The sequence below is a fragment of the Euprymna scolopes genome, chromosome 3 (genome assembly GCF_053919585.1).
Source record: "Euprymna scolopes isolate OS-2025 chromosome 3, ASM5391958v1, whole genome shotgun sequence".
In the NCBI taxonomy this organism is placed as follows: domain Eukaryota; kingdom Metazoa; phylum Mollusca; class Cephalopoda; order Sepiida; family Sepiolidae; genus Euprymna; species Euprymna scolopes.
In genome coordinates this window covers 126,419,733-126,435,438 of record NC_136484.1, presented here as the reverse complement: position 1 = coordinate 126,435,438, position 15,706 = coordinate 126,419,733, and the positions used below count along the sequence as shown (strand labels likewise).

The 15,706-nt window shown below is 30.1% G+C and overlaps 1 protein-coding gene and 1 pseudogene across 16 annotated transcripts in view; both read right to left on the bottom strand.

Moving 5' to 3' along the window:
• The window catches only part of LOC145258715 (nucleoprotein TPR-like), a 198,587-nt gene that overhangs the window by 147,314 nt on the left and 35,567 nt on the right, over nucleotides 1-15,706 (bottom strand). For all 16 annotated transcript variants that reach the window (XM_080116631.1, XM_080116632.1, XM_080116640.1 and 13 more), the window contains exons 14-24: nucleotides 13,540-13,737; nucleotides 11,716-11,823; nucleotides 10,160-10,287; nucleotides 7,188-7,289; nucleotides 6,264-6,348; nucleotides 5,129-5,188; nucleotides 3,182-3,414; nucleotides 2,986-3,064; nucleotides 2,612-2,755; nucleotides 1,079-1,252; nucleotides 79-219 (exon numbers count right to left, since the gene is read on the bottom strand). In XM_080116631.1, coding sequence (XP_079972757.1) covers nucleotides 79-219; nucleotides 1,079-1,252; nucleotides 2,612-2,755; nucleotides 2,986-3,064; nucleotides 3,182-3,414; nucleotides 5,129-5,188; nucleotides 6,264-6,348; nucleotides 7,188-7,289; nucleotides 10,160-10,287; nucleotides 11,716-11,823; nucleotides 13,540-13,737 — 1,452 coding nt within the window. The remainder of the gene's footprint in view (nucleotides 1-78; nucleotides 220-1,078; nucleotides 1,253-2,611; nucleotides 2,756-2,985; nucleotides 3,065-3,181; nucleotides 3,415-5,128; nucleotides 5,189-6,263; nucleotides 6,349-7,187; nucleotides 7,290-10,159; nucleotides 10,288-11,715; nucleotides 11,824-13,539; nucleotides 13,738-15,706) is intronic.
• Nucleotides 15,056-15,193, bottom strand: LOC145264774 (U2 spliceosomal RNA; annotated as a pseudogene).

Sequence of the window (15,706 nt, the reverse complement as noted above, 5' to 3'; positions counted from 1 at the left end):
AAAGAGGGGGGTGCTAAAAGATGTATGCCAAAAAAAAATACACAAATTTATTGGTAATCTCCAAGCCATGGTCCTCACCTCAAGTCCTTTGATTGTATTTTTATATTCCGTCTCTGTATTTTCTAGTTTTCTTTTAAAGTTAATAAGCTCCTTTTCAGCAACCTCAACTTGGTGATTAAGTCGAGATTTGGTTTCACTTTCAACTCTTTCCATGTTGTTCTAAAGAGGAAAAAACAAATTATTAATGAAAATAAAATACATGTCCAGTTAAGTCTTGTGACAAAATCCGATTTTTATTGAATAATGCAAAGATTAATTTAAACTAAATACTTAGTAATATTAATTCCTATCTTAAGAAAATTAATTTGATTCAGCAAAACGGCAAAACAGTTAATGTCTGTCTGTCCTAATATTGACAAAAAAAAAAAAAAAAAAAAAAAAACACTTGAGAAAAAATGTTTATAGACCTTATTCTAATCATAATTGCTTTATAGGGTTTTTTATTTTTTTGTTTTTTTTTAAATAAATGAAAACAAGAATCTTTAGTGCATGTTCAGAGTTCAAACTAATTAAAAATTAAAAGTAAAAAACCTTTTTATGTATGCACCACTGAACAGGAATGTCATATTTCAACGATCATGTAAATTGATCAAGTAGTTTTTTTTAAGAAAATAAAATTTTATGAGGAAGTTTTGATCAGCCATGTTCAAGAAAGCGAAACAACTCAATTCAAACTACCGAGATTTAAAAATCAGACTTGTCATATTTACAATATACTATTAATCACCAAAACTCATTAAAAATAAATAAATAAAAATTATTATATTTTAATTAGGTTGAACTCTGTATTTTCACAAAATCTTCCAAAATCAATAACTACCTTTCCTAGATTTATTTATATTCATTTATAAATTAAGAAAAAAAGCGGCAGTAGTTTAAGGAGTTCTTCAATATTCAAGATCAAAAGTAAGGTTAAGTGGAATCAATTAACTGATGGAAGGACACTAATCAAGATATAATGTCCACATAAAAATGTAGCAAATAAAAAAATAAAAAATTTAATGTTTATTCAGTGTACCTGTATTGTCTGCAGATTAGACAACAAAACATTCTGACTATGTTGCTCTCGGATCATATTTTCTTTCTCTTGTACAAGACGTTGTTCAGCCGCTTTTAACAAATCTCGCTCAGCTGTTAGATTCTGGCAGCGGACTTCAAGTCGAGCAAGATTTTCTTGAACAGAAACCAAATCCTGGAAAATAAGTAAATAAAAATTATATTTAGAGACGAATGAAAATTATAATACTTTAGGATGCTAAAACAAGAGAAAATTATAATTCTTTAGGATGCTAAAACAAGAGAAAAATTCTTTAGGATGCTAAAACAAGAGAAAATTATAATTCTAAAGCATATTAAAAAGATAGAAAACTTATTTATAAGCTACTAAACAATGATTGCTACTGCATACACAAAATAGTTTTATATTGATTTTTAGTTTTTTGATCTATTTTTTTTTCTTTTTAATTGTTATTGATGAATTAATGATCACCTTGAAATGGTGTCAATTAAAATCTTGCTTTCATGATACCTGAAGGAATTTAAAATACTTGGCAGACACAAAATTCAGAACTACTTAATCTATAATACAAAAAAAAGATTTTATGGAATGACCCTGAAATTTTCACTATGAAATGTTATGTCGATAAAAATAATATACATTAAATTGTGTATTTCTATATTGATTTTACTTAAGTGAACTTATGATAATTAAGCAATTAGAAAAATGAAAATGTAAAAAAAAAAAAAAAAAAAAAAAAAAAAAAAAGCCGCGCGTGCGTGGTCCTCCTCTGGTGCATAGATATGTATGTTTATATAGTGGAAAACCACTATATAGACATATAAGAGCTCTACTAAAAAGGCATGTTTATTTAGCCCGAAAAGTCCCAGAGGGATACAAACCAGAATTTTGCCAGGGTCACCCATACTGAATTTATATTAAGAACAATGGCCTCCACATTTTGGCCAAGTTTCAGGAAAATTTAATGGATGGATCAAATGGTATGGAGCAAAAAGTGCCTGTTCTTAACATGAGGAGGTTGGGGGGTGTCTATTCCGAAAACCTTTTAACATGAGGTTGGGTGTTGGGCAACAGCAATAACCATACTTTAAATTTTTCTAGGAGAGGAGCATACTTCCACAGAGCAATGCTGGTTAACGGGTCCTGCTAGTATAAAATAATATGGAAGACACAGGGAGAGGCAGAGGAATATAAAAATATATATATAACGTGCAATGAAAAAAATGCAGGGATAAAAGTTAAAGTAGAATATAAAAAAAAATAAAAATAAGATTAAAAATAACTTAGGAGATTTAGCAAAATAAAGTCCATAAAAAGTATCTATCGAATTGAAAGGTAGTCTAGTGGATATGAAGCCGAAGGTAAAAAATTCCTCCCATAAAGTGTGTGTGTGTGTGTATAACACATTTTGAAAAAGCATATATCTAATCTATACAGTGTACAAATCAACACTTGTCAATCATATAATTTTCCTCCTTGAATTGTAATTTTGTTTTTCAAAAAAAAAAAATGCAGCAGCGTAAATGAACTTACCGAGTGCAGTGTGCTAATATTCTGCTCCAGTCGCACACTTTGAAGAGAATATTTTTTATTCTGTTCCTTTAATGTATTAATCTCCTTCTTGTAACAATCAGCATTGTTTTGTAGCACCTTGTAACGTTCGGAGGCAAAATCCAGCTTTTTAAAATAAAAGCAATCATGTTAACCATTTAAAAAAGAATTTAAATGATGTATATTTACATAAAAAAAAAAAAAAAAAAAAAAAATGAAAATGCAACATCTAACACAAAAAAATACTAACACTTATTTTCCCGATTAATTTTAATGGCAATTTCAAGACATTAATAAAAAAAAACTAAAAACGAAAATCCAAAATAAAAAGCAATAAAAAATTTTCATCAAATTACCTGTGAAGCCAACTGAGTATTTTGAACTCTAATATCAGATTTTTCTGAACGTAATTTCTCCAATTGTGCATTTTGCATTCTGAATAAAAAAATAGTTTAAAATTACAATCATTAAACTGTAATCATAAAAGCAAAGATAAAAAGTAGATTAATAAGATAATTATGCAAAAAAAAATTAAAAAATAAATTGAATTACTTTTCGTATTCTCCTTTCTCTCGTTTATAAGTGTTATATTCAGTCTGAAGTTCTTGTAAGGCCATTTTGGTGTCTTGCAATTCTTTGTCTTTATTTGGACTAATTGGGCTGATTGGTGTGCCAGAGAAAGATCTTTGAGGAGTTTGCAAAATACCACCTCTTCCTCTAGGACTGTAATGACCACCTCTGCCTCGGCCACGGTAAGGGGTGGAGATTTCCACATTGGTAACTTGCTATAAAAAATAAAAGCAATAAAAACTATATATATTTTCACATAAATTGATAGAAAATATTCTTACATCTTGTACTAATTTCAGTTTTAATTATCAATATTAAATGGATAACTGATACAAGCAAATAACTTTAATGATCATCATTATAAAGTAGTTTTCCAAGTTAGGAATATATAACTTATTGATAATAGAGTGTTACAGGTTTTGGCTCTTGTCCAGAATTTCCCCCTGTATGATGTATGTACTCGTGATGAAACAAAAATGTCATATTCCAAAAATCATGTAAATTGATCAAGTAGTTTTATTTTTAACTAAGAAAATCAAATTTCATGAGTAAACAAAAAGGAACTACTTCACTTCGTCAGCTTGAAGAAACAAGGGCAGATAACTCCGCTAATTAAAACTTGCATGATCAGTCTTGTAATGCCTATGATTTCCAATTATTGCTTAAAATAGTTTAGTTTAAAAAATGATTCTCTTTGTAAAAATGAAACTTCTTGATCAATTTACTTAATTTTTGGAACATGATCTTTTATTCAATCACAGGTGCGTGCATCAAAGATTTTTCTGTATTTCCGTTTTTTAATATAGGGGAAGTTCAACAAAAATTACCTTGGCAGATAAATTTATATATGTTCTTTAAAAAAAAAAAAAAAAGAAAAAAATTAAACACATTATCAAACCTCCAGGATATGATTTGGTTAAAAAATAAGCTCCCATAATCAATAGTTTATATCAGAGTTTTCAGAAATTCAGTTATATATTTCAAAATCTAAAAATTATTTAGGATATTTAACCATGTCACTTTTTATATATGCACATTTCTAAAAAAAAAAAAAAAAAAAAAATTATTAGTAAAGTTACATTGAAATAAAAGATACAAAATGTATATATCTTTCTTTAAAGTATTACAATTTACCACTGGTAATATTATATAAACATATTAGATTGTCAAAGAATAGTTCCAAATTAGGAAATATGTTATTAATGAAAACATATGGCAATTAATTTTCATAGATTGCATAACTACTCGCATATTGCACACTATTGAGGTAAATATTGAAAATTGATATTTTCAGCATTTAAAATATTACATTTTATAAAATTTCACACACGCATGTTTATTTATTTTTTATTTTTTAGAGGTGACAAGCTTTAAACTGACAACTCTTTTCTTTAGTTGCAGATTTGGCAACTAACAATTATTCGGAGTTCGACTTGAGTTTTAAAAATAAGTTTTTATTTGAATTTATATAATAAATATGTTCATGAAAGTATAAAAATAAAAATATTGAAATCTAAATAAAATTTCAAACATCAAAAAAATGTATCCAATTCATAATATTTCTAAAATAATTTAAGATTTTAAAAAGTGTTTTTAATAATTCTTTAAAAAAATAAAAAAATTATATTTACAATAATTCTTAATTAAAATAACACTGAAAAAACTTTTCAATGATTATTAAATATAAAAAAGAATGATTGGAAAAACGTCATAAAAAAAATAAGTACATGCACAGGGGAGATATAGACAGGAGAAAAAAAGTGAAACAACCGATCTGTCTTGTGATTTCTTCCATTAACAACAACGCCAGAAGTTAGGAAGTATTTTAGTTGATTGTAACCCACATATTTATAATAAAAATATTTTTTTGTGATTTATATAAAGTTCACCATTTAAAAAAAACAAAAATAAAAAGCCTTATAGACTTACCTGTGAAGACTGCTGTAATAATACTCTATACATATCCCTTTGACGAATAATGGATTCAGCCTGTAATTAGAAGAGACATTTCATAAACAAAAATTTAGAAATTAAAATAAATTTTCTAAATGTCATTATCATTTTAGCTCTGTCAATTTTAAGCCTACGGACTCAAAATTTGATATACAGGGTACTGAGATTTGGCAAAATCTTTGTGATAGGTTTTCGGCCAGAAATTTGGCTGTTAAGGGGTACAAAGTTTAACGATTCGACCTTTGAGAACTCTACCAAACTCTTCCGACAATTTTGGATCTAAACACTTGAAATTTTAGATATAGGTTCCTTGGACATGGATCTAACAACTTGATTTGAGCCCAAAACAATAAAGGGGTCATAATAGGGGTCAAAGTTTTAAAAAATTTGACCTCTGCAGTCTCTACCAAATTACTCAGACAATTTCTGGTTTGCTTTTTTCATCGATATTTTCGAAAGACAGCTTCTGCTTTCAATTGCCTAACCTTAATTTAAACCTATGTCACTTCCGGTTTGACAGTGGTCGTAACAGCAAAGACGTCAGTTTTTTTTCCTCCTTTGCGGTACGGGTTCAAGCCTGCCTTCTTACTACCGCATATTTTTTTTTTGCTCAACATACACCTCCAAACACCCGGGCAATGCCGGGCTGAAATGCTAGTAATTTATAAAGCTATTTATATTGTTTACCCATTCAGTTATTTTCTTTTTATTATCACTTATGTTTTGAATTCATGTTTGGAATGTGATACAAATAAAATCAAGTTTTGAAACATGATGCAAATTAAATCTATAATGCCATGTCTAAGTTACTATTATTTTGTTATGGTAATGCTTTTAGTTTTTATATTAAAAAATAAATAAATAAATAAATAGAACAGTTGGTAGAACATCAGACTGAAAATCTCAAGGTTTTGGTTTCTATTTCAAGTCACTGCATCTGATTTATTTGTTGGGAATTTATTATTTGCTATTAATGAAATATTTATTATTTTTAAAAGTAAAGGTTTTAGATATTTCAAAATCAGACAAATACAGCAATGTATTTATTACATTTTGAAAACATTGTGACCGACAGATGGATAACATTTCTATTTAGATAAGAAAGAATTACCAGTTCTTCATGTCGTGTTCTGTCATTTTTCAAATCTTTCAATTCTTCTAACGCACTTTCAAGACTCTGCTTTAATTCTACTGTCCTGAGAAAGACAAAAAGTGATGATGAAAAAAAAAAAAAAAAAAAAAAAAAAAGTACTTTTAAATCAATCTGACTTTATTATAAATTCAAAAAGAATTAGAACACAATGCTTTCTTTATTAGAAAAATTACATCAATTTGAATTGTGTTAATTAAACGTTCAATAAATTTTAAAAGGCTAAAAGAATTTTCGGGTTTGTATTACTGTACACATAGATTCGAAAAAGTTATCAAAAAACAAATATATAACAAATAAATGTTATCAAAGGCAAGATAAGTTACTTTTCTACCAAACTGGATATATTTTTTGTGTTTTTATTTAATGTAACATATTTATTCAGCTCAAAAAACATACAGTGTTTACCGATGTATTCGAAAACTCAAGATGGCGTCTCACACCCTCTTTAACACCGTAAGTATGGAAAAAGGTGTTATAAATAAAAAACTATACAAAATACTATTAAAAACCCGCCGAAATGTCAACCTATGTCACGGTAACATATATTGAGCGAGTTTTTAACAGTATTTTATCCGGTTTTTTATTTATAATATCTTTTCTCACACTTACCGTGTTAAAGAGAGAATAAGACGCCATTTTGAATGTTCCAATACATCGGTAAACACTGTATGCTTTTCGAGCTGAATAAACATGTTACATTGAATAAAAACACAAAAAATATATCCAGTTTGGTAGAAAAGTAACTTATCTTGCCTTCGATAACATTTATTTGTTATATATTTGTTTTTTGACAACTTTTTCGAATCTATGTGTACAGTAATACAAACCCGAATTTTCTTTCCAAAAAATCTTGAAAACCAAAACATTCCCTCTTCTACTTACTTGGCTTCGGTTGACAATTCTTCTTCTTCCTCTCGTTTATCACTCAGTTCCCGGACAACTTGTAACAATCGTTGATTTTGCTCTTGGAGTTGTTGGACATTTCTGAGAAGCAGAAATATCAAATAAAATAATGAAATATGGAAGCTGACAAAAATTAAGTCGTCATCATTATCTTTTACATGACAAGATCAAGTATTTTTTTCTGCCCATTATATTGAAACTTGTTGCAATATTTTTTATATAATATAAGAGTATGATTAAAGAAAATTGGAAGCTTCTACATGTAGATGCTGGTGATAGGAACTGACCAGTCAAATCGAGCCACTTTCTTTTAGCAATCAATCAAACCAGAATTGCTTCATAAAAATATTGGACCTTTTTGAATTCCCCATACATAAGTTTTTATGTCAACACAAGAATGATCTTTACTCTTTGTCTTCAAACTTTCAAAGTTCAAGACTTGTACTTGTTAAAGCTATTCATTATATGCCAGCATGTAAAACAAACATTAAACCAAATATGGTGATGAAAGACAAGAAAGGTACAACAATTCAACATTCACAAAAAAATATATTAAAGTATTAATTATGAGATTAGTACAGCTTCAGCAAATTCACATTTCTAGCATAAATTTGATCCAAGCTAATAATATACCCCCACCCTCGTAAAAAAAAAAAAAATAAAATAAAATAAAAAATAATGAAAAATTTTCATGATGTACATACCCATGACGAAAAGAAAATATTGGGCATCAAAAGTCACGTAAATTGATCAAGTAGTTTATTTAAAATAAAAATAAATTTTGTAAAATTAAAAAATTTTATAGCTAAGCAGCAATATCAATGCCATTTTGCAAATAGTTTGAAGGACAAGCAAGATGATCCCAAATAATTCCAACTATAACAAGATTATTTTTTTTTTTTACTCTTGGTTAAATACAATAGTAGAATGTCGAAAAGACATCATAGGTTTACGATGTATGACAAAAACAATATTTTAGTAAAATAACATAAAAAGTTAGAAAGGAACATTTTATAAAAATAATTTAAATTACTAAAAAGTCAGATAGTAGTAAAATAATTGAAGGAGGACTCAAATAGTCAAATTCTTAGAAAAACTTAAATTCGTCACTGGTTAACTCCTTAAATAGCTCTTCAGAAATAATTTTAAACAAGCCATACATGCATGGTCCCCCTCTGGTGCTGCATGTGAGATCATGTTACAAAAATAGTGAAGAAATGATGAATGTGAGAAGTGTCATGAGCCAACGTTGCCTTCACATTTTCGCCAAGTTTCAGAAAAATCTAATGGATGGGGTAAAAGTTATGGGCTAAAAAGTGTCATTTTTTGCAATTTTGGGGCATTTGTGACCCCTTTTTGAGCTCTTGGGAATGCTGAATCCCAGTGGAAAAAAAATAAAATAAAAATAAAAAAAATAATTGACAAATGGTGCAGTTTCACGCTTAAGACATGTATATTTGAATTCAGCACCATGGAAACCCACTATATAGACACACATATCAAGTTTTTGAGTAATATGAAAAAAGAACTCCAGAAAGGCATGTTTTTTAGCCCTAAAAGTCCGAGGGATGCAAACCAGAATTTTGCCAGGATCACCCATACTGAATTTCTATTAAGAACAATGGCCTTCATATTTTGACCAACTTTCAGGAAAATCTAATCGCTGGATCAAACATTATGGGGCAAAAAGTGTAATTTTTGGCCATTTTTGACCCCTTTTGAGCCCCTGGGGACACTGAATCCCAGTGTAAATGAATAATGGTGCAGTTTCAGGCCTTAACACATGTATATTTGAGTTGACTACCGTGAAAAACTACTGTATAGTCAGACATATCAACTTTTTGTTGAGAAATATGAAAAAAGAACCACAAAAAGGAGTGTTTTTAGCACTGAAAGTCTCCAGGGATGCAAACTAGAATTTTGCCAGGGTCAGCCATCCTGGATTTATATTAAGAACAATGGGCTCCACATTTTGGCCAAGTTTCAGAAATATCTAATGGATGGATCAAAAGTAGGCAAAACGTGTCATTTTTAGCCATTTTTTATCTCTTTAGCAAAAAAATTTTATTTACTGTGCACAGCTAATTAATGAAATACAATTTGTGGTAAAATTTCAGGAAAAACTAATGGACGGTTATCTCTCAATCGTCTTGACTTACAGACGCACAGATGGACACCACTGAAAACATAGGTCCCTCTCCGATAAATCAGGGGACCAAAAATCAGCCTCATACATCATCGTAATGACTACATTAATTGCTTAAAAATGATTTTATTTATAAAAATAAAACTATTGGATCAATTTACAAGATTTTGGTATGCAATATTTTCTTTTCATCATGGGTACATAAGGGGTTGGGAGGTATGGACTTGTACCGCGTTTTCTTTGGTTTTAAAAAATTAAATGATTCAGTAATAGAATTTTTAGTAGACGAATTTGACAGTCTACTCCAACAAATCCAGCTAATAGTAATTATAATTTGAAATTACTTTTCCTTCTTCTGTAGATATTTTATATTAAGTGTGAAACCATTTTTGAACATCTCTGCCTGAGTATTATATTGATTCTTTGGAATACTGTTCTCATCTTGAGTGTTATTTCTACGTTTCAGTCAATGTAACCTCCGACCTTGTTCAGGTTTATCTTGTTGAACTCTGGAATCTTCACGTAATTTCAAATGGAAACTTTTATTTAATCCACGGAGGTACCATGCTCTCGTTCTGGGTAGAAGTCCCATGCAATTTTATTTTGAGTGTACCACGCCACTGAAGATTGAATTTTCAAAAGAGTAACTTTACAACTGAATTTTATCAAGTACTCCAACTACACCATGGGTCCGCTATGAGTATTTATTTTGCAATTAAACAATGATCCAAGAATCTTATGAAATATTTGATTAATATAAATATTTTTGTTAATATGTTAAAAAAAAAAAAAAAAAAAAACTCACTTGAATGTGACCAATCTATTGGTGATCAATTGAGAAGAGCTCGTAACCTCAGTTGAAGAAACTTCTGCCTCATCAGCCACAACACGACCACCACGTAATTCTTCGATTTCTCGTAGCAAATATTGAACCTGCAAAAAGGATAAAAATTAGTTCTTAGATTATATTAATTTAAGGGCACTTGTATAGTTTAATAAAGACATTAAAAAATGAAAATATCAAAAGGTTGGATTGTACATATCTGAACTGAAGATCTCCGAAAAATAAAATTTCACTTAATTTGATCGAGTAGTTTTTTTTTGTTTTTTTTTTACAGTGGAAAAACGTGTTTTTATGAGAGCACGTTGAAGGTAGACATTTTTGAATTTTAAAAATTTTTGTTTGAATTTTTTTTAACGCGTCACAGGGAGATAACTCAATTTAAAGCGCAGACACTGCCTTCCCATCTTTAATACTAACTTTTCTTCCTAAAAATCGAACCTTTTGCTCAGTATCATAACAAATTGTTTTTTCGCTGTAAAAAAAAAAAAAAAAAAAAAAAAAAAAAACTACTTGATGAAATTAAGTGAAATTTTTTTTTTTGGCGAACTTCATTCCATAACGGATATGTACAATTTAAACTTTTTTCGATATTTTCATTTTTTTAATGTCTTGATTAAACTGTACAAGTACCAATTTAAGTTTTAAAGTTGTCTTGAATCAATGACAGGTATACCACTTGAACTCTTTAGTGTCACAGACTAAAATACCAGACTGTTACTGCTTATTACTGTTCAATAAAAACCAATTAGTATAACTTTCTTTTAATTAACTTAAAATGACAACACTTAAAGCACTTACTAACATGTGCTATATAAAAAAAGAACCCAAGCACAGATGCCAGTGAGAAACTCAGCTTACCTAACAAACTTATGCCAGGCATAACTAGTATTTGGAGGATTTGTTGAATTAAAGATAATTATATCTACTTTTAAAAGTAGATGAAGCACATCAGCTAAATCACCACTCCCTTATAAGAAACATGTGGACAATAGAAGAGTTGGTAATGTGATCATCACATCATCTGTTTGTTAGAAATGAAGAGATACACTTAGTCATTTTAAAAAGGGAAACATTGGCGTAAATTATTAGAATGCATGTACATTCAAAACTCGCATATGGAACTCAATTTTGAAAACATTTGAAGTCTGTCAATTTCAACAAGTGAGATACATAGACGAGCACAAAAAAAAGAAAAGCGTGTCAAAGATACTTACTAAAGACAATGTGGTTTGGTCGTGTATAGCATGCCACCTCATGCATCAACTCAATAACACATGGATAGCTCAGGCACTAGAGCGTGAAAGACAAAAACCCTCTGTTGAGTGTGTACAATGTGACTCAACTGCTTGCAACATAATTGTATTAACCCTATGACCTGGACGACATGGAGAGCAGATGTAAGACATTGCCTGGTGTTACTCAACTCCAGTGTCTGGAACATTCACAGCACCTTAAATACCAAATGCTAAATGCTAATGATTTGCTATGGAGAAATTTCAAAGAAAAAATAAATTTACCTGTTGACCCAAATCAACAGTCTGCTGAGTGAATTTCTTGTTTTCCTTTTGGATATGTACTAATCTTCTTCGAGATTCATCGGCCTCTGAACGGAGCTTTTGGCCTTCCTGATTATAAAAATCAAATATTGAAAATATTAAAATAGATAACATTGGAAGTGGATTAAAAAAAAATTAAAAAAAAAAAAAAAAAAGGCATAGTTATTGAGAAAAGTTTGAACAAATGAACATACAATTTTAGAGTAATTTTACCCCTATAATGGCTCCAGGGGAAGAGGGGGAGCAACTTGAATTATCCCAGAAAACCCGTTCTGGCAAAAATTTGCTTTCACCATGACTAATGTTTGTGCAAAATTTCAAATCCAAGGTACGGTTATTGAGAAAAATTTGAACAAACAGACCAATGGGAATGATGAATTACTAATACTAAGTCCAATCCCTCCGTAACATGGAAAAACAAAAAAAAAAAAAGGCTAAGGAAAAAAAAAAAAAAAGGCTACGGAAAAAAAAAAGGCTACGGAAAAAAAAAAGGCTACGGAAAAAAAAAAGGCTAAGGAAAAAAAAAAGGCTAAGGAAAAAAAAAAGGCTAAGGAAAAAAAAAAAGGCTAAGGAAAAAAAAAAAGGCTAAGGAAAAAAAAAAGGCTAAGGAAAAAAAAAAGGCTAAGGAAAAAAAAAGGCTAAGGAAAAAAAAGGCTAAGGAAAAAAAGGCTAACATGAAAAAAAAAGGCTAACATGAAAAAAAAAGGCTAACATGAAAAAAGGCTAACATGAAAAAAGGCTAACATGAAAAAAGGCTAACATGAAAAAAGGCTAACATGAAAAAGGCTAACATGAAAAAAAAGGCTAACATGAAAAAAAAGGCTAACATGAAAAAAAAAGGCTAACATGAAAAAAAAAGGCTAACATGAAAAAAAAAGGCTAACATGAAAAAAAAAGGCTAACATGAAAAAAAAGGCTAACATGAAAAAAAGGAAGGCTAACATGAAAAAAGGCTAACAAAAGAAAGCTAACATGAAAAAAAAAAGGGTAACATGAAAAAAAAAAGGGTAACATGAAAAAAAAAAGGGTAACATGAAAAAAAAAAGGGTAACATGAAAAAAAAAGGGTAACATGAAAAAAAAAGGGTAACATGAAAAAAAAGGGTAACATGAAAAAAAAAGGGTAACATGAAAAAAAAAGGGTAACATGAAAAAAAAAAAGGGTAACATGAAAAAAAAAGGGTAACATGAAAAAAAAAAAGGGTAACATGAAAAAAAAAAAGGGTAACATGAAAAAAAAAGGGTAACATGAAAAAAAAGGGTAACATGAAAAAAAAGGCTAACATGAAAAAAAAAGGCTAACATGAAAAAAAAAGGCTAACATGAAAAAAAAGGCTAACATGAAAAAAAAAAGGCTAACATGAAAAAAAAGGCTAACATGAAAAAAAAAGGCTAACATGAAAAAAAAAGGGTAATATGAAAAAAAAGGGTAACATGAAGAAAAGGATAATGTAAAAAAAAAAAAAAAAAAAAAAAAAAAAGGACAACATAAAAAGATTGAATCTGGAGAACATAGGGAGATATATGCATAACAGGAGAGTTTGGTAGTTTGGTCACATTGAAGAAAGAAAAAAAAAAAAAAAATGGCTGAAAGTTCTTTGGTTAGATATAAAATAGTTAAAATAGCAGAGGAAAAGCCAGGGAAAACATGGGAGATGAATTTGAGAGAAAGAGAGATAAATAAAGCCATAGCTACAGAGATTAGTTTAGAAATCAATTTCTTAAAGACATCCAACACATGCCAGCAAGTAAAACAGACAAACTAAAGATGGTGATCAATATTTACCTCCATGGCCGTATCTAATTTCTGAGTAAGTTGTGTGATGGTGTGCAAAGCATGTTCATAATCCTCCCTCTGTTGTCTTAAGATTGGCGCCTTTTCCTCAATTTCTTGCATGATTTGATCCAAATACCCGTTAATACGCTTGTTCTCTTCCTTTTCTAAATGCAGTTCATCAACAGCTTGGACGTATTCATTATAGATCTAAAACACGTAAGTTCATGAAGACAACGAATGGAATTAAAAACTTTAAAATATACAAATAATTCTCAAGTCTTTTCCTGATTGAGAAATTGTACAATAAAAAAATAAACGTGAAAATACTAATATAACATTAGCTATCAACTAAAAGCTATCATTCAAGCAATCAGCAACTACTTAATATAACAATAATGTGTGCACATGTGTAGGTGTCCAGCCATCAGTTTTCAACAGTTGGATCAACTAGAAAAATAAAGGGTACTTATGCACTTTTGTTACCGTACTGAAATAACATTTAACAAAACCATTCTTAACATGGGGGGGGGTCTAACTAGTCTCTAATTTCACTTCGCAATTTAATATAAAAGATATTGTAAAACTTGAATTTATCTGAAAAATATTATTTTAAAAAATAGCGCAGTAATAAAAGTGCATAAGCACCAAGATAAATTATATTCATAATTGTACATTACTGGGGAAATTTAAGTTGCAGTTAGCAGGTATTTTAGAGTTCCCCACCCCTAAGATTTTCACAATTTCAAAACCTGAAGATTTTAAATGGGTATGAAGGAAGCATAAAAAAAAGTCATATTCCTCCCTCCCCTCATTTGAAAATTGATGTGTCATTTGTTTTTTTTCTTTGTAGAATAATCAGGCAATTTCAATTTCATGAATGTTTGAGCAGGGTAAATTCTGAACTAAATTTTTTAACAGCTAGTGGATAATGTGGGCTATATTTAGTTTTATGTAGAGGAAGCAAAATGCCATCATGGTGGCAAGCTGAAGACCTGACCGACAATTAAGGACAACCTGGCGGTACTATTGGGCCCACAAGAAGTTTGTCTCCGGCGCTGGAATCAAGAGTGGTTAGCTATTTCTTGCGACCTGACTCAGGATCGTTGAACCTGAGTCGTGATGGTTTGAAATTCAGTTTATGCTCAGGACAAAGCTGGCTCAATCCTACTAGAAGGATAGCCGCTACAAGTAGAACTAAGTATAGAATGCCATCTCGAAAATAAACCTAATGATGGATTAAACAAGGCCGATAACCATTAGTCGCATACTCTTGTGTAATGAATGAATGCGTGAGTGTAAGATTGACATGAAATTCTTAAAGATAAACTAAAATGACCGAAAAATTGGCTGAACTGACTTAAATAAATAAAAAGTAAATGGCTTAGAATGACTTTAATGAACTTAAGGATGAATTGAATGACCTTAAGAATGACTTGAATGTTTAAAAAAATAACTGAAATCCTTCAAAAACAATTTGAATGATCTGGAGAATGACTTGAATGGCTTTGAGACTGACTGGTTGTAAAGTGGATGATCATTTTACATTAAATTAATACAGAAAAGTGATCCCCCACTTTATATCACAAAGTTACAAACATAAGTACAGCATGTAGTAAGAACAGATACTCCACTTTGATCTTGGCCAAAAGGCCAAGAAAAGGGTATTTATTTGCTCCCTCACCGAGCAAATTAGACACAAGGCCGATTTTTAATGTGAAGAGTGAAGGGGAAATGGGGACCAACTCCCCAGGGAGTAGGGGAACTGGATAGTGACAATTGGTATGAAGGTTTGCCCCTTCATTGACCAAGGTCTTATATGTGGGGTTGCCCCCACATATGGTCTTTGCTTGCAGTATCTGCCGGAGAGATACTACACTTTGATCTTGGCCAAAAGGCCAAGAAAAGCTTAAAACAGCATCTATTAACAACAGACCTTTGATCTTAACCAAAAAGGCCAAGCACAAAAGTGTTACGGACAGACTGACCCACCGAAGGAGTGACTTATAGAGTCGCTTGCACGTGACTAAAAAGAAATTTTTTTTTTTTTTTTTTTTTTAAAATGGAACATAGATGGTAGACATAAAATGAAGTATAATAAGCCAGGTTTCATTTATTTTTAAACAAGTTAAGATACGTCTTCCTATTATACATGTGCTATATACATCTTCCTATATTG